Genomic DNA, 23,411 nt, shown 5'->3' on the forward strand with positions numbered 1-23,411 from the left:
CAAATAAAAAGGCAGAAATCTAGTGTTGATCTTGCTGGCTTGTTTTTAATTGTTATCAGTACAGCAGGAATCGCGTGATGTTTTGACGTTTGTATCTGGAATTTCTCTCTCAAACCCCGATACAACATCTGTTTATTTTACACAAAGTTCCATCTGTCGAACAGAACTACAATTAAATCGTGAATCTTCAATCAACCTCCAGTTGAAAAACAGTCGTCTTCTTTAGTATGCCAGCCGACAAGCTTTTTTTGTATTCCTGTGTAGTCTATTCAAATGTGGCATTCAGGGCTGCGCGTGACTTCGCTGCAATAGATAAGTGGCTCTGTGGCTCTGCTGCCACTGGCAGAGGTGTGAGATGCTTAAACAATATTTAGCTGTAAGTGGGGGTCTGGCTGACAAGTTCTTTACAACACAGCTTTAATTACAGACATGTTACCATCTTTAATTACAGCATGCAGGAAGAGATTTTTCTGGAAATAACTAAACCAGTTGACAGTGACATTGTTGGGGCTCACTCTGTGGTCTCTTTTGGAGGTCTGACGGTGCCAATGGAAGGGGGTCGGTTGGTGAAGGGGTGCCACTGGCCCTGAATACTCGGGTTGTCCGTGTGGAAGGGTTTGCGCAACCGGATGATGTCCAGTCCAGACTGATTTGTCAGCTTGATCAGAAGCTCTGAAATCTCTTTCGGTGTTTTTTTCTTGATAGTTTCTTCCCTTACGTTGCCATTTACTTAAGGAGGAAGGAAAAACAAGGGAGAGAGATCGCTCAGTAAGAATGAGTTTTACAGGGCACAATTGGAAATGTTCCTCCGGACAACGTGAAGACTGCACAATGTACCAACATCAACACAAAAATGACATACTTTATTTTGAGAACTCAAAAGGTAACGTTTCTAGCAACAGAAGCCCGATGCAAGCCAGTGTTACAGCGCCCCCTGTCCATGCATAGGTGTCATAACAAATACAATCCCTTGACCTTCTTGCTAGTTTATTTTGCACTGTGAATTCTTAAGTCTACACAAGGTTGGACCTTGTTTCTCTAGCCATCAGAGCAGGTGTCCATGAACTGCTGGGGTCCAATCCCACATTGAGGAACGTGTCATTGGCGAAAACCAAGAACCCCAAACCTGTTCATCCTTTCACGTTTACCTTACCTATACACTACCCCCATATGATTGTGAGAAAGAGAAATAATTAGCATCTCATTGCAAATATCATTCAGAGACCCAATAAACATGAAATGTTTAACGACGCAATTATCGTGAGGACCTGAACATACAGCGACTCTGCCAACATCGAATGTACTCGATATGCAAAACTCAGCTGAATGTCAAAATACCAGGGGTCATAAACACTTACAGTATTCTGCAACTATTTTGGGTCATTGGTGTTCTCAGGAGGACACGTATACCACAGTTCCAGGATTCTCTTGGCATAATCCACCACGCCCTCTTCAATAAAATCCCTGAAAAAGATGAGAAGGCAGCGACTGTGATGTCTGGGATTTGGGGGGGGGGGGGGGGGGGGGCTTATAGGTGGCATTTAGGTGACGTTTATTACCGTTGGTTCACCTGTTTAGTTTGAGATCATTTTCCACTCCTGTTTCCAGCAGGTGGTACTAGTTAATCTGTAAATCTCTTAATCTGTGTCAGAACAACAGATTTGTGTAATCCATCCAACAAAAACACATTAAATCTGGATGTGGCCATCTCACAACAATCTTCTCTTTTTTTGACATTTTTCTTTAATCTATGTATTTTAGAATATTTACCGTACTTTCCGGAGGATAAATCGCATCTTTATTCTGCATTATCAACTTTTTAATTTAGGATTTTTGTGCACTGTTGTAGTGTACTTTTACTATTCTTTTTTAATGGATTTTATTTTGTTTAGTACTTTGATTCCTGGGAAAACCCTACAGAAATAGTAATGATTATGACCATTAAGAAGAATCACAATTTTTGGTATACAAGTCACAGAAACTTCCAAACTGGTTTAAAGAAAAGCATCTTAAATTTGACCCCAATTTCAAACTGGCACCAATTATGGCCCCTAACTACTGCATATACCAAATTTGTTCAAGCCTGACAAAAAAATGTCTCAAGAAGTTACTGTGATACTGCAAAACGCACCCCGATTTCCTATTTGGGATTAAACGGGAAGGAACAGCACTCTGTGGAATAGCCTCATAAGTGGGTAAATTATGAGCCAAATATAACTGAACAGGCTGAATGCAAGTCTAATATGACCTGGATCCACACAACATTCAGATCTAGCTGTGCCAAGTACCATATTTTCATCATGTACAACCAAAAGATGATACCTTCTACACTCACGACAAGCTGCGTGTCAGTACCAGATCCATACCACCTGCCAGATCTGTACCACAAGGGGCAATTGTGAAGCTTTGAGCCTGACCCAGAAAAAAGCAGGGCGTGGCTCTCCATCTTTTGCAGTCTGGGAAACCAACAGTTCTCAACATTGCACCCAGTGAGTCAAAATTTCACACATTCTTGAGAAATGTTGATATCTCAGAATGCAAAAGATGATCAGGCCAATCACTCCTCTAACGCATGATAGATCGGCACATTCTCAGACAGATGACTTTGAATTGGTTGAATTGGCTGCTAGCCCTAAGCTTCACTGACAGATTCAGAATTTAGATAAAGTTGAGGCTGAGACCTGCTCCATTTACTCATAAAATGAATTTAATAGGATAGGAAGCATAGTACAATGCTATACTTCATATGTCATAAGCTTTCTTTAAAGGGGAACAGAAACGCTTTTTGAGAATTTGTTTGTGCATTCCTTGGTAAAAATTAACTATTATTCTAGACCCTGTCCGATATATCGGCCGGCCGATATAAGCCCTTTTCAAAGTACTTACTATCGGCCGAAATTTTTCCGATAGAATGCCGATAATTTCTCATAAACAGAACAGTTACTGAAATAATGTTTGCATCGGCAATGTAAAATGTCCTTGCACCGTTTGTCCAGTAGATGGAGCTCTGACTCCATTCAACTGAGAGCTGCTTACACCCCTGCTTAAATGTATTCATCACCGACCCCCATAGTTCGCTGTCACACAGCACTGATCGGCTGACAAAAGCATACAAGTAAGTTTATAAGGATGTTGTTTGTAATAACTTTGCGATTACATTCACCCCACATTTCTCCCGTTTCAGTTCAACTCAGTTTGATTAACTCAGTTTATGTAGCAATGTGTCAAATGTGCTTCATTGCGTCGGTCACACTTTTTATTAAGCCCACGTTGTGTAGGCCTTATTTCTGGCATGAAAAACTTTCGTTTACTGCTAAGAGGTTGAAACATTCAGATTCACTGGTCGTCCAGAAGGGTTCTGGGAATTACTGCCGTTCACCATTAACCCTCTGGGGCCGACGCCGTCGTGTACGACAGCTGGGACCAAACTTTACTAAACTGTAAATAATTTTTTAATGATATGAGATAGAAACGTACTTTTTTTGCTGAAAAGTTAACTCCGCGTACTTTCAATCCACGGTCGGCCATCTTGGTACTCCTCATAGAAGATGTGTGATGACGTGCGCAATGTGAGTGTCCAATCAGAATTGATTCTCCGTCACATGGTTTTCCAAAATCCAACTGTAGGGCAGATTTACCTCATGTGATATGGCAAAGATCGTTTTCAGGAGTGAATAGCCTGTTTAAATAGCCCCCTAACTGCTCCAATTGCATTTTTTTTAACTTGAAAATTCTTCTCTGTTATAAAGTTAATATGAGGACAAAGCTTCAGCTTTTAGCGCATATCTTTTTTGTTAAGGGTCCAAAAGAACATTTTATTCATTTTTTTTTTAAATATCGGCTGATTTATCGGCTATCGGCAAATCAGCCGATTTATCGATTATCGGCATTTTTTTCATCCAAATATCGTTATCGGCCTAAAAAAAAATCCATATCGGTCGGGCTCTATATTATTCATAAACTCGGAATCAGAATCAGAATTTCTTTATTGTCCCGTAATGGGAAATTAATGTTTAACTTGCAGAATGTTTGAGCGCAGTGTAGATAATACCATTTGAATCAAATTTGCCGCTAAATTGACATGTAAATGACCATTGGCTGAAGTCAGTGGAGGGCATTTCCGGTTGATGTCACTGGTTGGTGTCTCCTATGCTGGGGACGAGTGCCGTTTATTGAGCTCGCTCATTGAAGTTCTATTACTCTCGTCAAGAAACAGGTGGAATATGCTGGAAAGTTGCGCATGTTGGCAAAGCCACAAATGAAGGAAGAAGGGAGACAATATTTCCTTCCATAAGTAAGTGGTTTTGGTTATTCTTGTCACTTTGTCCGTGACATTTGGTTGATAAACAGGTGTGTTTCCCGCCCGTGCATGTTGTCCGAGGACACGGGCGACACTTACACACACCACTGACTTCATGAATGAAACTCGATCAATAAAGGATAATTGTGTAAAAAAAAAAAAAAAAAAAATTATATATAGAAATGTTTCATAATGGCTTAGGAGCCGCGCTATGCTGAAAACAGCAGCAGCTCGGTGCAGCGCAGCTTAACAGCACGATCTGTGTAACTTTCAACACTAATATTTGGGAATGTGTGAGTGTCAGAGTAAGTTTAATACTTTCCTGTCATGATTTAATGTTAATTAATTTTACTGGCTCGATATCCAGGTCAAATGGCATTTTAACACGTATTTTGCGAGTGTTTTCTGAGTGTGTTCAGTCGTGAATCCCCATTGAAAATGAATTAACATCCGGGAACGTCGTCAATATTTTGCCCGGTTAGGAGACGTCATGTCGCTGTCCATGAAGGGACGTTCACGTTTAGTGGGCAGCATTGGGAGTGTGGACTCTAGTGGTCATATATAACCTCTTTGTTGGTGCCTCTGGCAGGGGATCTCAGAACAAGGCTCATCTTCCCCCCAACCAGTGATGTCAACTGCCTGACCTGCATAAATGGCAGCAGCCGGTCAATGTCAAAGTCTCTCAGACCACGACTAAAACATGGTTTTCTGTAGATGTTTTATGGTCTTTAGTGTTTCTTGAACTATCAAAAGAACGCATTTTTTTGTGTTTATTCATGCTATAAATAATCCGTGGGCATTTCTGTTCCCCTTTAAGTGCACAAACAAACAACGCAACTCCTGGCCTTCTCTCCACTTCTATATCAGCACTCAGAGCAAATATTGCATATGCATCTGTGTAATTTAAAGCTATTCATACTGAAAATGATAGAAAATTCTTCTTTGAGCATTGCTGGTCTTTGATAGATAAGTTGTTGAGATAAGAACTTCATGCTTTTTTATGCATTTGATTTCTGATTATTTCTTCCCCACTTGTGCCACCAACTTGTGACCAACTACTACAGAATTTGGCTTTCAGCTTTTTGTTAATTTTTTCTGTCAATCAACCATGTTTCATGTTTATTGGACTTAATAATCTTAATGACATAAACATGTGAGTGTCCACTGAATGTATATGCAGGTTGTAGAGCAGATGACACTACATTGTCACTACATTACACTACTACATTTGATGCAATTTTGCATAAAATGCAAAGGAAAAAATGGGTGTAGCCCACAGTAGAAGATTCAGTACCCTTACCCGAATGTGGGAACAGATGAATGTTGATTGACTGTTTTATTGTTGACTAACACACAATGTGGGATTTTAAAGCCAGAATGCATTTTTCTTTATTATAGCACCACCTGTAACTGAATAAATGTGATTCTTGGTATATGAGTATCATGAACAGATCTTTATCATCCATAGAAATTTAAGCTTGTTAAGTTGTACAGTGTGGGCCACGTCCCCTCACCCTAATATTATAAGTCTTATTTTGAACAATTAAAAAAAAATATAAAAATTGGGCCAAATGTGAAAAGAATTAAATACGTCATTTCTACAGGAAACAGAATGGTTTTTGTCAACTTTGGTGGCAATTTTATATAATATATGGAAAGATATTAATTTTAATATCCTCCCACACCCAAAGTCATGCAGTTTAGGTGAATTGGAAACTTTAAGTTGTCAGTGGGTGTGTGTATGCTGGTGTGAATGTGTTTGTCTGTGTATATGTGGCCCTGCAACAGACTGGCATCCTGTCCAGGGTGTATCCCGCCACACATCCTATGACTGCTGGGATGGGCTCCAGCCTCCCCATGATCCTTAATTGGAGTAAGCAGGTACAGAAAATGGATGGATGGATATTTTTGAAAATATAGAGTGGCAGACTTCAAAATAGACCATAGGTGTCCGTGCATGAAAGTTTGGTCTTTATTCACCGAACATGCTGAAAAAGTTTCAGTTCCGTAGGACAAACTTTTGAAATTTTGAGGGGGGAGATATTTTTGAGTGTCATTTGCATAATGAGGCATGCCCACTTTACGCAATCATCACCAAATTGTAGGGTTCAACTCAAACACGGTCCCCAGTCATACAATGGAAATTTTATACAATTCCGTGCACATTTTTTCAGATTCTTTCTGCATTTATAGCGCCCCCTATTGACATATGTTTACCACAGTTATTACACAACCTTGACTTGTTCTGTATCCTTGTGGCAACTTTCATGTGTATATGAGGTACTACTGCAAAGATATGTAACACTTTCTGTTTTGACTGCTCCCAGCGGTCTGTTCTCCTTTGTAAAGGCTATCTGGGGACGCATTACAGCTTAAGTTATTAAAAGGAGCGTGATACCTCAAAAGATAGCACTTGCAAAGACTGGTATCAATTGAAGTGATGGCCTGGGGTGAGACATTTTTAAAGATTTACATATTTTGCAATATTGGGTAAAAATGAAAAAAAAAAAATCAATCAATCAATCAATTTTTTTTTTATATAGCGCCAAATCACAACAAACAGTTGCCCCAAGGCGCTTTATATTGTAAGGCAAGGCCATACAATAATGATGTAAAACCCCAACGGTCAAAACGACCCCCTGTGAGCAAGCACTTGGCTACAGTGGGAAGGAAAAACTCCCTTTTAACAGGAAGAAACCTCCAGCAGAACCAGGCTCAGGGAGGGGCAGTCTTCTGCTGGGACTGGTTGGGGCTGAGGGAGAGAACCAGGAAAAAGACATGCTGTGGAGGGGAGCAGAGATCGATCACTAATGATTAAATGCAGAGTGGTGCATACAGAGCAAAAAGAGGAAAGAAACAGTGCATCATGGGAACCCCCCAGCAGTCTACGTCTATAGCAGCATAACTAAGGATGGTTCAGGGTCACCTGATCCAGCCCTAACTATAAGCTTTAGCAAAAAGGAAAGTTTTAAGCCTAATCTTAAAAGTAGAGAGGGTGTCTGTCTCCCTGATCTGAATTGGGAGCTGGTTCCACAGGAGAGGAGCCTGAAAGCTGAAGGCTCTGCCTCCCATTCTACTCTTACAAACCCTAGGAACTACAAGTAAGCCTGCAGTCTGAGAGCGAAGCGCTCTATTGGGGTGATATGGTACTACGAGGTCCCTAAGATAAGATGGGACCTGATTATCAAAACCTTATAAGTAAGAAGAAGAATTTTAAATTCTATTCTAGAATTAACAGGAAGCCAATGAAGAGAGGCCAATATGGGTGAGATATGCTCTCTCCTTCTAGTCCCCGTCAGCACTCTAGCTGCAGCATTTTGAATTAACTGAAGGCTTTTTAGGGAACTTTTAGGACAACCTGATAATAATGAATTACAATAGTCCAGCCTAGAGGAAATAAATGCATGAATTAGTTTTTCAGCATCACTCTGAGACAAGACCTTTCTGATTTTAGAGATATTGCGTAAATGCAAAAAAGCAGTCCTACATATTTGTTTAATATGCGCTTTGAATGACATATCCTGATCAAAAATGACTCCAAGATTTCTCACAGTATTACTAGAGGTCAGGGTAATGCCATCCAGAGTAAGGATCTGGTTAGACACCATGTTTCTAAGATTTGTGGGGCCAAGTACAATAACTTCAGTTTTATCTGAGTTTAAAAGCAGGAAATTAGAGGTCATCCATGTCTTTATGTCTGTAAGACAATCCTGCAGTTTAACTAATTGGTTGTGTGTCGTCTGGCTTCATGGATAGATAAAGCTGGGTATCATCTGCGTAACAATGAAAATTTAAGCAATACCGTCTAATAATACTGCCTAAGGGAAGCATATATAAAGTGAATAAAATTGGTCCTAGCACAGAACCTTGTGGAACTCCATAATTAACTTTAGTCTGTGAAGAAGATTCCCCATTTACATGAACAAATTGTAATCTATTAGACAAATATGATTCAAACCACCGCAGCGCAGTGCCTTTAATACCTATGGCATGCTCTAATCTCTGTAATAAAATTTTATGGTCAACAGTATCAAAAGCAGCACTGAGGTCTAACAGAACAAGCACAGAGATGAGTCCACTGTCCGAGGCCACAAGAAGATCATTTGTAACCTTCACTAATGCTGTTTCTGTACTATGATGAATTCTAAAACCTGACTGAAACTCTTCAAATAGACCATTCCTCTGCAGATGATCAGTTAGCTGTTTTACAACTACCCTTTCAAGAATTTTTGAGAGAAAAGGAAGGTTGGAGATTGGCCTATAATTAGCTAAGATAGCTGGGTCAAGTGATGGCTTTTTAAGTAATGGTTTAATTACTGCCACCTTAAAAGCCTGTGGTACATAGCCAACTAACAAAGATAGATTGATCATATTTAAGATCGAAGCATTAAATAATGGTAGGGCTTCCTTGAGCAGCCTGGTAGGAATGGGGTCTAATAAACATGTTGATGGTTTGGATGAAGTAACTAATGAAAATAACTCAGACAGAACAATCGGAGAGAAAGAGTCTAACCAAATACCGGCATCACTGAAAGCAGCCAAAGATAACGATACGTCTTTGGGATGGTTATGAGTAATTTTTTCTCTAATAGTTAAATTTTGTTAGCAAAGAAAGTCATGAACTCATTACTAGTTAAAGTTAATGGAATACTCAGCTCAATAGAGCTCTGACTCTTTGTCAGCCTGGCTACAGTGCTGAAAAGAAACCTGGGGTTGTTCTTATTTTCTTCAATTAGTGATGAGTAGAAAGATGTCCTAGCTTTACGGAGGGCTTTTTTATAGAGCAACAGACTCTTTTTCCAGGCTAAGTGAAGATCTTCTAAATTAGTGAGACGCCATTTCCTCTCCAACTTACGGGTTATCTGCTTTAAGCTACGAGTTTGAGAGTTATACCATGGAGTCAGACACTTCTGATTTAAAGCTCTCTTTTTCAGAGGAGCTACAGCATCCAAAGCTGTCTTCAATGAGGATGTAAAACTATTGACGAGATACTCTATCTCCCTTACAGAGTTTAGGTAGCTACTCTGCACTGTGTTGTTATATGGCATTAGAGAACATAAAGAAGGAATCATATCCTTAAACCTAGTTACAGCGCTTTCTGAAAGACTTCTAGTGTAATGAAACTTATTCCCTACTGCTGGGTAGTCCATCAGAGTAAATGTAAATGTTATTAAAAAATGATCAGACAGAAGGGAGTTTTCAGGGAATACTGTTAAGTCTTCTATTTCCATACCATAAGTCAGAACAAGATCTAAGATATGATTAAAGTGGTGGGTGGACTCATTTACTTTTTGAGCAAAGCCAATAGAGTCTAATAATAGATTAAATGCAGTGTTGAGGCTGTCATTCTCAGCATCTGTGTGGATGTTAAAATCGCCCCACTATAATTATCTTATCTGAGCTAAGCACTAAGTCAGACAAAAGGTCTGAAAATTCACAGAGAAACTCACAGTAACGACCAGGTGGACGATAGATAATAACAAATAAAACTGTTTTTTGGGACTTCCAATTTGGATGGACAAGACTAAGAGACAAGCTTTCAAATGAATTAAAGCTCTGTCTGGGTTTTTGATTAATTAATAAGCTGGAATGGAAGATTGCTGCTAATCCACCGCCCCGGCCCGTGCTACGAGCATTCTGACAGTTAGTGTGACTCGGGGGTGTTGACTCATTTAAACTAACATATTCATCCTGCTGTAACCAGGTTTCTGTTAGGCAGAATAAATCAATATGTTGATCAATTATTATATCACTTACCAACAGGGACTTAGAAGAGAGAGACCTAATGTTTAATAGACCACATTTAACTGTTTTAGTCTGTGGTGCAGTTGAAGGTGCTATATTATTTTTTCTTTTTGAATTTTTATGCTTAAATAGATTTTTGCTGGTTATTGGTAGTCTGGGAGCAGGCACCGTCTCTACAGGGATGGGGTAATGAGGGGATGGCAGGGGGAGAGAAGCTGCAGAGAGGTGTGTAAGACTACAACTCTGCTTCCTGGTCCCAACCCTGGATAGTCACGGTTTGGAGGATTTAAGAAAATTGGCCAGATTTCTAGAAATGAGAGCTGCTCCATCCAAAGTGGGATGGATGCCGTCTCTCCTAACAAGACCAGGTTTTCCCCAGAAGCTTTGCCAATTATCTATGAAGCCCACCTCATTTTTGGACACCACTCAGACAGCCAGCAATTCAAGGAGAACATGCGGCTAAACATGTCACTCCCGGTCTGATTGGGGAGGGGCCCAGAGAAAACTACAGAGTCCGACATTGTTTTTGCAAAGTTACACACCGATTTAATGTTAATTTTAGTGACCTCCGATTGGCGTAACCGGGTGTCATTACTGCCGACGTGAATTACAATCTTACCAAATTTACGCTTAGCCTTAACCAGCAGTTTCAAATTTCCTTCAATGTCGCCTGCTCTGGCCCCCGGAAGACAATTGACTATGGTTGCTGGTGTCGCTAACTTCACATTTCTCAAAACAGAGTCGCCAATAACCAGAGTTGATCCTCGGCGGGTGTGTCGAGTGGGGAAAAAACGGTTAGAAATGTGAACGGGTTGGCGGTGTACACGGGGCTTCTGTTTAGGTCTACGCTTCCTCCTCACAGTCACCCAGTCAGCCTGCTTTCCCGGCTGCTCGGGATCTGCCAGGGGGGAACTAACGGCGGCTAAGCTACCTTGGTCCGCACCGACTACAGGGGCCTGGCTAGCTGTAGAATTTTCCACGGTGCGGAGCCGAGTCTCCAATTCGCCCAGCCTGGCCTCCAAAGCTACGAATAAGCTACACTTATTACAAGTACCGTTACTGCTAAAGGAGGCCGAGGAACAACTAAACATTTCACACCCAGAGCAGAAAAGTGCGGGAGAGACAGGAGAAGCCGCCATGCTAAATCGGCTAAGAGCTAGTAGCTACGCTAAGCTAGCGGATTCCTAAAAACACGCAAAGTGAATAATGTGTAAATAATTTAGAGGTGATTCAGCAGAAGGAGTGCTTTAGTTAAGGCACGTAAAGATTACACTGGGAAACAAATCGTAATCTAGATAACTAGATCAATCTAACTGCGCAGATTAAACAGCTAACAGATACAAAAAAAACACCGCTGTGCTCCGGAACAGGAAGTGATACAATACCGCAGTGAGAGCCAGCCATCAGTAGAGTAAAAAAAAAAAAACAGAAATGGGTGTGGCCTATAATCAAAAGATTTGTCACACTCCAAAGAATCTTTCGATGTACGAATGTTGATTGTACGATGTACTGTGTTGGAGTTTTGGTCATAAATGTGTTTTTCTTTATTATAGTACAAATGTACAACTATACAACCCCAAGAATAGTGTGACAATGTAATTTAGACCCAGCTACTAAAACGGGTGGATTTACCAGTGTTTAAATGAACAGTGAAGTACTGAAGAAAGAAGCTGAGTCATGTAGATACCACAGACACACAATCAGTGATGACCTTGATATAGCCAGACAATGCAGGCTATTCCAAGGAATATCTTACTCAAATTTTACATGTGTAGTCTTGATGTTAAATTAACCTTGTTTCATTCATACTGCTCTCCTATGTATACAGCTCAGCTTTGGTGGAACTACAAGAAATCATCTATAAACAAACTGTATGTCTCCTATCATAACAATTTTAAATTATTAATTGGATTTTCCAAATATGAGAGTAAAACGACAGGGTTTTCCAGCCTTGCTGGACTGGAAACAGTGTTGCTTTACAACTGCTGTTTCCAGCCCAACCGGGCTTGAACCCATAAATACACTGCACATTTACCTTACCTATGATCATTTGGTCAGCGCCACGAACAGTTCACTCGTTTTGTGCCTCATACAGTAACATTAAATAGCTCGTTACTTTCTGCTTACTAACGCAGTTTTGTGTTATAAATAAATAATGCATCCAGTTTTCAAATATTTAATCAGTACTACAAGTCTACCTCACCTATGATCGTCTGTTCAGCTACAAGAAGCAGTTTACTCGCATTTTGGGCCTTGTTCAACAACATTAATTAGCTTGTTAGCTTCTGCTCACTATCGTGGTGTTGGTGTTAAAATGAATTTCTGATTACACGAATATTGATTCTTGTTGCATTAAGCGGTAGCACCACATTTAAAAATAAATATGACATAGGCTGGTGTGACATGTTTCTTCATCTTCACGATGTCATTTTGGACAGATGTGACTCGTACACAAGAGCTGCTTACAGTCTACAAAATACAGTTCTGGTTAGTTTCCCAAAATAAGAACAAACTGCATGTTTGAGTGGCTGCTAACTGGGAACCCAAAGCAGTTCAGGGAGATCACAGATGCAGCATGCTCCAATGGCAACTGAGACCTCAGAACCACATCTCAGAACCACATCTGCAATTGCGTTCTGAAACTTTTGATTGACAACATGGTTCACAGTTGTAAATATTAAATGACATTATATGTAGATGTTTACAGTGTGACTGCCCGGCAAGAAACAAAGGAAGAGCAAAACAAAATTTCAGGATTATTTATACACTGTAAAAATAAATAAATAAAAATAATAATACCTTGTTTTTATGGAAAAATTCTGATAACTGTGGTTACCAGGGTTCTTTAAAAATTACAGTGAATATCGAAATTGTTTTACATAAAACGTAAATTTTACAGTGTAAACCTGATGTAATTTTACTGTCTGTTTAGAAGATAAAACCTCTGAAAAATGGTCACCCTGTGTTTAATTATCCTTTAATTAAAGTTTAAACAGGAGTTTAAACAGACACATCACCTCTTTTTTCAAACCCTTAATTATTAGTATTTTACTGCATTTGTGAAAATTCTCATCTGTAAACTCTAACTGTATTGTAAAATTTTTGGTATTACAGTTTTTCTGTTTAAATTTCAGTTACAGTCATTTGTAAATTCTACAATGGTATATGATTATTTTAACATATTTGTACTATTAAATTCAGTTCAGTTCAGTTTCATTCCACATTTTACACATTATTGCTGTAAATTAAACACTATTCCATTGTTTTTCTTATTTTTTAAGTCGTGATTTCACAGGATTTCACTGTTAATTTCACAGACTTTTTTGTTGTTGTTGTTTACAGTGTAGAACAAATATTATGGTCAGGAAAACGTGTGACATTAATACATGTGGTACAGAGAACGTAGCGGTTCCGGGCTCTCTAAAAACCGCTCCAACAACTACAAGTAGTTAGATTAATCAACGTATGGTTTTAGTGCCATCTGGTGGTAGCGCCATACAAATGCAGCAATCCAGTGTTCTGTTTCTTTCTGCACTCAACAAATAAAATAGTCACACACTTCAGCCCACATTGTTATTAGGCACACGTGTTTGTTACCTGACTCCCAGGGAACTTGGCCCTTTTCTGGAGAAAACGATGGAGATTCGCTTCAGCTGACAAACGTAGCGACCGACCCCGTTCTGTAGAACACTTTTAAGAAAGCGACTCGGAGTCCCGCTCGACGTCATCTTTCAAACACCTACCTTATAATATTCACAAAACAACTGGACATAGACAAACTGATATAAATATATATATATATAAAAAAAAAATTAAACTCACAGAGGACAGTCTCACGAGCTTGGAGAGTATGCAGTCCGCCAAAAATACGTTCCGGAGTGAAACAAGCGATGATCGCGATGTTTCGAAACTTGATGCCACTTTAATGATTCAACGGTGACTGCTCTGGAATCAGTTGTCAAAAATGAAGGCTCCTACTCAACGCTGGAGTGAAATGAGTTTTACCTGATCTGCAGTCAGCGATTTTTGATGTCTCATCGCAAGCAAATTGTTGTTTGCGATTTCTTTATTTTGTCTTAATTGTTATTTATTTTTACTCTTGAACTACATCAGGAATTCCTAATTTAATGGGTGTTTTTTTTTTTTAGATTAGACTTGAATTCTTTAATACATTATCATAAATAAATAACGCAAAAATGTGAAAGCACTTGTTTTCATCGTGGTCCATAAGCTAACAAGATCGATATGAGTATAAAATTGTTATCAGAACTAAATAATGCAAAAATGTGAAGCCATTTGTTTCCATCGTGGTCCATAAGCTAACAAGCTCAATATGAGATAAAATTGTGAAACAACTTGAAAGTTATACCTGAGTGTACTGTTTATAGTATCTTTTGCACAAAGTTACATATTTTAATACATACAACCACAATGAACATAAAATTATGACATATAAAGTGGTACGGTCTACACAGAAAAAAGCATGGTTATAAAGTCTTTCGAAATTTGCGCTCTCTGTAGCAGTTACATGCACTGTCCAGTAGATGTCGCCGCCATACCTTGATACGGTGTCTAGTGAATCGTTTTCCTGAAGCAGTTGCTTCAGTTGTTTCGGCGTTTCAAAATGTCTTGTTTTTGTGCCAACACGAGGTCAAATAAACCACAGGAATGGGGAAATGTAAAATATAATCAGCTTTATGTTACAAAACTGTTAGGGTTAGGGTTAGGGTATTATTTCATGTATTTTTGGGACGTTCCTGACGTCTCGCAGTGCGGAACTGTTCTCACTGTATGATTTCACACGGATTTTTTTTTTTTACACACCGAAAAACCCGGGTTATGAAACATGCAGACGAGTGTGAGGACAAATGGTGGAACAACTGAGAAGTATGTCCTGTTTAATTAAACTTAAAAGTCCTGTATCTATCGATACGACTGTAATACGTGTTCTGTAACATTCTAATCATCATAATAAGTCGGTGTTTTGCTAGTTGTCCGTCTTTGTTCCTAGCTAGGTACACTTGACATGTCCATGTGTCTATTACTTGTTGCCATGTTTGTTGCATGTTTCGTTCCAGATAATTAATGTGGAGCAGCTTTTTGCTGAAGGGCACCACCTGTGTCTTGCAGGTGGCAGCCAAAAGCTATCCAACTTTGCTCCACCAAAGACATTTTTCTTTCCTGAGATGTCTGACTCAGAAGCTCACCCACAGGTCTGCTGAAACTCAATACATCCTTCAGGGGACAGAGTACCACTGGGTACATCTTTGCACCAGGACGTATAAGAAAGGCACAAAATCGACTGCCGACCTTCCTGTTAGCCCCGTCACGGTCACCGACATCAAACAATATCTGCGCTCCAAAGAGATCCCCTTCCAGGACGGCTACAGCTGCCTCCATGCACCCAGCATCTTCATCAACTCCGCTTCCAGGAAAGATGCCTTCTCCCTGTTTATCAACAAGACCACCGGACAGTTTCTGTGTAAGGAAACTCTGGTGGAAGGGAGCTGGGAGGACCTTCAGGACTGCCTGGAGGTGATGCAGAAGGAGGAGCAGGACTCCATCAGTCCGCATGTGCTGCTGGGATACCCGGAGAGTGTGGAGGAGGAGGAGGAGCGGGAGAGGGAGCTGGGTGAGGTGCAGAGGATCTGGTCCAGCTCTGTGTCTCTCTCTGACCTCCATCAGGATGAGATTCACTTGATTAAAACCATGTTCCAGGTATCTTTGCGTGTTTGCTAGAGGTGCAGAGCTGGAAGCAGTGATTGTTTTCATTAATAATTCATATTTTTAGCATTTATTTTTAGTTTACGCACAGACAGAAATGGCTATTATCATTTCTTTAAGACCACAGAAATGCCTTCAAATTCCTTTTTTTGTTTGATCAGTCCACAGCCTCAGTATTTTCAATTTATAGTGATATAGCACAAAGGACGTGGGACATTTTACGTATGTGAGAAGCTGGAACCAGTCAAACACTGACATTTTTAACTTGATCGGTGACCTAACTGACTAAATACTTACCAGAATGGTTGGAACTGCACTTAAACGAATTAAAGTTTTCATAGATGGGATTTTTGTTACCTGAAAATTTGTATCTTTAAACAAATTTAAGCTTTTTTTTATTATAAACTATAAGTAACAACATTTTTTTTAAACTAGAGCCGCAACAATTAATCAGATACTTATCAATCGAATATTGAATTAATGTGCGAGACTCTGTTGCTGTGCTGCTTTCCGTAGCCGGCTATCAATTCGCCCTATTGAGGCTTCAAATCTCGCAAAATCTCAGAGAGGTGGCTTTCACTGCAAGATGAATAGTAAAGGATTATTAACCGAGCACAAGGTCTGTACGGGAAAATCTTAGACCGAGGTGTTGGCAGTACGGACCGAGCGTTTAGAGAGGTCTGTGCAAAAAACAAAGAGGTCTGATATTCCTGTAGAGCAAGTGAGGTTAATCATAATTCATTTATTATATGGCTATTATATGTATAAACACGCGAACTTGCGGTATCGCCCAAATATGAAAGCTGCTGACGGTTTTGGGCTCATAGTCGGATCTGTTCGCCTTCTTCACCTCTCAAAAGATGGTCAGGTTAGCTGGTAAGCTTTCAGTCTGTTTTTTTTTTTTTTCTCCGATGCTGTTTAGATATTTATGCAGTATGTTCATGTTGGACTTGGTTTTTCTAATTGTGTTTTTAGCTTTCTGGTTTGGAATAAATGTGATACGCGATCCAGACTGATTGTCATGGTAACAGTCTGATATGGGAAAATATCAGACTGGAAATCAACCAATCAGAGCGCACAAGTTTTTGTAGCCATATAATCAGGGCTGTGAAAACTCCGCGGAATTTCTTGGATTTCATCATGGGGAGGGGTGCTGGAGTGTCAGTGTTGTACTCTTTAATTGTGATCGTTACTGAGTTTTTAAAATGTTTATCGCAAAGCATTCTCTTTTTTTACGACATCATGCAAGTTTTATAAGTCCGTGGACACTGATCTGTGTGTTACAGATACAAATCAGTTTCCTCGGATCCGCGGAGTTTCGAGGAAAATAAATGCCACTCAAAGCCTGGCTGTTACGACAGTTGTCGTAAAGCGGGACTGGTTGGTTGCTGCGGTGACGCTGTGGCTCCTGTGCGAAGCTAGCTGAACGTAGCATGTGGACATGTGGACATCACAAACTTTTAGAACTTTCAAGTTTTTAAAAGAAGAATTTTGCAGCATGACTGTGTCACGGAGCGACATCAGACAGAGCGAAGATGGCGAGAAAGACGTTTTGAAAAAGTGTGATAAGGACAAGAATCCGTGGAATTGTTGCTGGCTTCATCAACACACCTGAAAGATAAACGGGAAAAGCGAACTGGTAAGAATTTTTTTTCTCTCTCTGGAAAATAAACATTGTGCTGTTCAAACAGGATTTCAGAAAAGATTATGTGCCTTTTTTTTTTCTTTCATTAATCTAGACTTTCTTTGATTGAAAAAGACTGTGGCTTTGAATGAATTTAGGCTACATGAATTTACACAATGTAAATTAGTTTTTATTAATTTAGACTTTTTTCATGGGAAAAAAGACATTGTGGCTTTGAGTGGATTTACAGGAATTTACACAAGAATGTGTGGCTTTTTATTATTAGGTATGTTATTGATATTTTACCCTGATTTTTTTTTTTTTTTTTTTTTGAAATATTCTACAATCTACCCCCTGCGAATTTTTCTCGGATTTCACAATTTTCATTTCACAGCCCTGTATAATAAAATATCATTATTATTATTATTATTATTATATAATATATATTATAATAGTTTCACGGCTACGGAGAGCAGTACTACGGAATCACTTTGTAAATTAATTGCCATCTATTTGGCTAATCAATTGGTTGCTTTTTGTCCTTTTTTTTTTAAATGTCTATTCACTCATTTTAGCTTCTTAAATGTGAACAATTCATAGTTTTTACTCCTTTCTGACTCAATATATTTGGGTTGTAGACAAAACAAGATATTTGAATACATTGTCTTGGCTTGAAGGAAACACTAATCAATATTTTATCGAATCAAACTACTAATATGTTAATTGAGAAAATAATCAACAGATTAATTGATAATGAAAATAATCCTTAGTTGCAGCAGCTGTAGATACAGCTGAATAATACACACTAGATGCAGTATAAATAAATAAACTGATTTAAAACTATGACAATAAAATGCCTTGTTTTAGGAATATCTCAGGTGTTTTTGTTGAAAGATGATAATTTATGACATTATCATTTCAGATCACAAAGATCTCTGATGCTACCCTGAAAAGGTTTGGCGTGAGGCTCTTCAAGCCAACCAAGAGTTTGGTTTTCCCCTGGTTCGGCGGCCAGGATTTGACCTTGAAGGGGCTGAAGCTGCTATCTGCACACATAACGGACACTCACAAGATCATTTATAACGAAGCTACGCTTCCCAGGAGCAGCACCTACTACAACCTGTTTGGGCTCTCCCTGGTGGGGCATAAGGACTCAGAGGTGGTGCTAACCGGGCATGAGTGTGACACCCTGGCGGTAAGCCAGGCCACCGGGCTCCCGAGTATCGCCCTTCCACGTGGGGTCAGCTGCCTTCCTCCCATCTTGCTGCCGTACCTGGAACAGTTCAAACGGGTGACCCTGTGGTTGGGAGGTGACATGCGATCGTGGGAGGCGTCGAAGATCTTTGCTCGCAAATTGGGTCTGAGGCGTTGCTGCCTGGTGCGTCCAGGAGAACACCAGCCGTGTCCTGTGGAGGCGCTGACCCAGGGAATGAACTTAGGCCGCATCATTAAAACCTCTATTTCAGCAGCCCACAAGTCCATCGTGTCCTTCAAGCAGCTGAGAGAAGACGTGTACGGGGAGCTGGTCAACACGGAGCAGGTGGGTGGCGTTAAGTGGACAAGGTTCCCGGAGCTCACCAAGATCCTGAAGGGCCACCGCAAAGGGGAGCTAACAGTTTTTACAGGTATGATGAATCATAATGTTTTAGGGCCCGGTTAGTGTCGATGTACAATTTATTTATTTTTTGTACACCTGAACGAAATTCAGAAAGTATTTGTTGATTTTACTCCACAGTGTATAAATTATATCAATGTTATATGACGGGTGTTGTAAACTGCTGTCACAGGCCCCTGTCGGATGGATCCAGTTCAGATGTTAAACTTGTTTAGAAGACGTTCACTGACTGTAAGTTTTGTTTGTTTGTTTCCAGGTCAGACTGGCAGTGGGAAGACGACCTTCATCAGCGAGGTAGCCCTGGACCTTTGCATGCAGGGCGTCAACACGCTGTGGGGCAGTTTTGAAATCAACAATGTGCGTCTGGCTAAGATCATGCTGACACAGTTTGCCATGCAGAAGCTGGAGGAGAGCCTGGAGCAGTATGATTTCTGGGCTGATAAGTTCGAAGAGCTGCCACTCTATTTTATGACTTTCCACGGGCAGCAGAATGTGAAGTAAGTCACGTGAATGTGTGATCAGTTTAGCTTTCAGTCCCTCGCATGTTATATGTCTTTATGTTTCCCATAGCTTACAATTAAAAAAACAAGAAAAATGAAAATTTTCAGGCAAATAGCAAACAAAAGTGTGTATATATATATATATATATGTGTATATATATATATATATATGTGTGTGTGTTTATGTATTTATACTGTATTTTTTGGACTATAAGTTCCAGCTGTTTAAAAAAAAATGCCTCATGAAGAAGAAAAAGTCAAATAAGTTGCACTTTTTTGCTGAATTATCAGCTCTGTAATTTGGAATTTTATGCATGTTACGTATTTTTTTTGTTGGCATTTCTTCTTTTATTTTATTTGTTTATTTTGTTTTGTGGTTTGATTCTTGGTAAAGTCCTTTATAAATACTCAGTTATTATTAATATCAAATGTGTGAGATTCCCCCTTTTCAGTATATAAGTTGCAGGACCTCTAAAACTAACAACAAGAAAGAAAAAAATGCAGCATTCCTGAAAATGAGGTATTTTGTGTGGGTGTAGTTCTCACCTGTGGGTTTCACATCAAAGGCACTAGTATGAGGTGGACTTAATTATTTCTGTCCATTTAACAACACTAGAGCGAAATAATGTCAAACTAACTTTTTTTTTAGTCTTCGATATCATTCAAACCAGCTACATTCTCCAACACTTTCTCTAACTTTTCCGTAGGACCGTGCTTGACACTATGCAACATGCCGTCTACGTGTACGATATCAACCACGTCATCATTGACAACCTGCAGTTCATGATGGGACAAGAAAGCATCTCAGTGGACAAGTGAGGAAGAGTTGCACACGAAGCTCGTGTTTTCCTTTTCGCTCTGTTTGAGTTATTTGTGTTTGGAGAAGTGATCCCGCCTCAGTGCATTTGTTTAGCTACCATCAGATACATAAGTATTTGGACAGTGACAGTGTTTTTGTCATTGAGCCGCCGTACACCACCACAATGAAGTTCAAATGAAATATTCAAGATGTATTTGTAGTGTGGACTTTTAGGTGTTACAACTGTTTTATACACAGTCTCTCCATTTTCAGAGGTCATAAGTACTTGGAGAAACAAGCTGTAAGGTTTAATTTATATATCACTTTATCGGCTGATTTTCTTTGGACAAGTCAGGTGGATACATGAACATTTTAAAAGCCCTGATGATGTGTTTGACTTCATTTGGGCAGCGCAGTCTCGTTTCAGGGCGGGCGCTAAAGGGGTAAAATATGAAGCATATGATGGAATTTCTCTGCTTCCGGGGACAGAAACATGGCACTTTCTCTGAGATTTTGGAAAAATTACACACAAACAAGTGAAAATACAAAGAAAAAGTAACGATACGGTGGAAAGTGGACATGTGTTGCAGTTTGTTTATGACGTGGAGCTCAAAACGTGTCGAGGCGGTTTTGCAGGTGAGAGAACACAGCTACTCTTGTTAGCTGCATAGGCTAACACTTACTGATACAACGTCTCCCATTCGCCTTGTCTTCCCTTCTCCACTGGGAACCAAGAAAAACTGCACTTTTCTCAGCTGCTTCGGTGATTGCAGCCAAAAACAAAACAGGACACCATTTTCCCGTGTGAAGTTATGCTGTGTATATATTGCGCAATGGGAGCGGCAGTCCCCATAAGCGGTCAAATCCAGCGATATCACGCAGGGTTTAAACTAGACTGTGCTACCCAGTTAGATCATACAAACAGTATGGTACTGTATGGGTCATCTGCACGCAATTCTCAAAAACTGAAGTGAAGACACAAGAATGAGACAAGTGAGGGAAGCCAACGCGACATCTATGATAACGCTGAAGGTGTTACAGGCTTCTGTGGCTGTGATTGGAGACACTGCACCGTGAAGCTTTTTGTCTGCTGCACTGCGCACAGCTTCATGGTGCAGTAGTGCAAAGATTTTCTCCAAAAGAAGGTGTAAAATTTCATCTGTAGTTTGCGAAAAAGCACATGGGTGAAGGGATGGGATTTGACAAGTTTCCAAATTTTCCAAACCCTTGGAATCACACTCCTCAGACTGTCAGTTCCTCTCACCAACACCTGCATGTTTTCTGACAGTTCCACTTTACAAAAACCCATGTTTGACATCATGTCTAATGTCCTGATGTCAAACTGCATCTATCATCAAAGAGCAGTGATCCTGAAAACCTGTGTGGATATTTATGGACCTCACATGGTGTTTAAGGGAGGTAGAAAACATCTTAATGGGGGGGTGAAGACGTCAAGTATCTGAATAACTTGAGGTCTATATGATCCAGGTTTGCAATCCAGGATCACATCATTGGAGCATTTAGGAAGTTTGCCAGCAGCAGCAGCTGTCATGTCACTCTGATCATCCACCCCCGGAAAGAGGAAGACGACCGCGAGCTGCAAACAGCGTCCATTTTTGGCACCGCCAAGGTGAGATCTCAGTTGTGTTGGTGACTAAATATAAGATACTTGTTAAGGCATTTTTAACAAAGACACCTTGACCTTTGACCTCCACCAGGCCAGCCAAGAGGCAGACAACGTCCTCATTCTGCAAGAGAAAAAGATGGTCACGTGTCCCGGGCGCAGGTTCCTGCAAGTCACCAAGAACCGTTTTGACGGGGACGTGGGCATCTTTCCGCTGGAGTTCAACAAGACCTCTCTGACCTTCTCGGCTCCCTTCAAGGGCAAACAAAAAGTGAAAAAGGTCCTGAAGCCAGAAAACGAGGAGGTCCAGGAGGAGGAGGAGGAGGAGGTGGTGGTGCCAAAGAAAGAAGAGAAGGTGGTTAAGAAAGAGAAAGCAGCCAAAACTGCAAAGAAGCAGCGAGCTGCGAAGAATCCTCCAGCGGATAATGAAACTGTGAAGTAGTGATATGTGTTACTACTGTGTATTCATACAATAATGAGGTGGTAGAGACTGTGGTTTTCTACTGACGTTGAACAGGGGTCGATTTTACCATTTTGTTTTTGTTTTTTTGAAAGACAGAAAATCTGATCCAGTCGACACATTTATCCCAAATCCACTGAGAAAAGACTCATAAGCTGTAATATGACACTGTAATAATAATGTCATAAATGAGCTGTGGTGATGCATATATAATGTATGAAATAATTCCACCAGTACTTTGAATTTTGTTTCCACCACCTGCCTGCATCCAACGGAATAGGAACAATATGTGCATTTGTAACGAAAGTTTGTGTTTTTTTATAATCAAGTAAAGCAGTTGTCTAAAATATGAAATATGAGTTAATACTTTGGATGAATGTTCACATAAGTGTCATAGAGTTTCTACAGCTTTTGTAAAAGCTGTACTGTATGTCAGTAAGACTGAATACTCTGGTCAGTCACTTCAACTTGTTCAATTTTATGAATGGTGCTCTGACTGAAATGTACTTTTTGTAGTAATCACCATCTTTTTTTGTTGTTGTTGTTTGGTTTTTTATTGTTTTTGCCAGAAAACTATCTGGCGTTACAGCAATGTCTTCTCTACTGACTGTTTTTACACTGATTTACTTGTATTAAACTTGGCCAAGTATCCGTGAGCATGAAGTCACTAAAACAGTTAGGTGGGGTAACGTACAGTATCAAGGATGTGGGCAGCTTGTTTAGGATAGAATTTTGAGATTAAAAAAAAAATTTGTTGCCAAATAAATCCATTGACCACAGTGAACTTGACCTTCACCCAAATGATTGACCCTGAGCTGCAGCATTCCAGGGCAGCTTGGTCAGCCTTGACCCCCATGAGTATGGCCTTTGATTAAATTAACCCTTTAGGTGCTATTTGGGGTGGACCATAATTCATGTGCTACATTTGTAGTACAAAATGGAAGAATCAAGGAAGTGTAGGCTGACAGACATTATTCTCAACCCCAAAGACTGACCCAACAAATGACGTTGCCATGGCAA

General features: G+C 39.9%; 1 protein-coding gene and 1 pseudogene across 2 annotated transcripts; one reads left to right on the forward strand and one right to left on the reverse strand.

Annotated features, from left to right (window-relative positions):
* Positions 1–404: 404 nt before the first annotated feature.
* Positions 405–13,873, reverse strand: LOC117531457 (annotated as a pseudogene).
* Positions 13,874–14,877: 1,004 nt separating this feature from the next.
* Positions 14,878–23,040, forward strand: LOC117531334 (twinkle protein, mitochondrial-like). 2 transcript variants are annotated; one of them, XM_034194405.1, is made up of 7 exons: positions 14,878–14,932; positions 15,124–15,763; positions 18,316–19,018; positions 19,265–19,505; positions 20,216–20,323; positions 21,796–21,937; positions 22,026–23,040. In XM_034194405.1, the coding sequence occupies exons 2-7, from the start codon at positions 15,131–15,133 to the stop codon at positions 22,371–22,373; spliced, it is 2,175 nt and encodes a 724-aa protein (XP_034050296.1). In that variant the 5' UTR covers positions 14,878–14,932; positions 15,124–15,130; the 3' UTR covers positions 22,374–23,040. The 2 variants fall into 2 exon arrangements, with proteins under 2 accessions (XP_034050296.1, XP_034050295.1); XM_034194404.1 differs by lacking the exon at positions 14,878–14,932 and having other exon boundaries at positions 14,968–15,763.
* Positions 23,041–23,411: the final 371 nt, after the last annotated feature.

The sequence above is a fragment of the Thalassophryne amazonica genome, chromosome 18 (genome assembly GCF_902500255.1).
Source record: "Thalassophryne amazonica chromosome 18, fThaAma1.1, whole genome shotgun sequence".
Taxonomy (NCBI): domain Eukaryota; kingdom Metazoa; phylum Chordata; class Actinopteri; order Batrachoidiformes; family Batrachoididae; genus Thalassophryne; species Thalassophryne amazonica.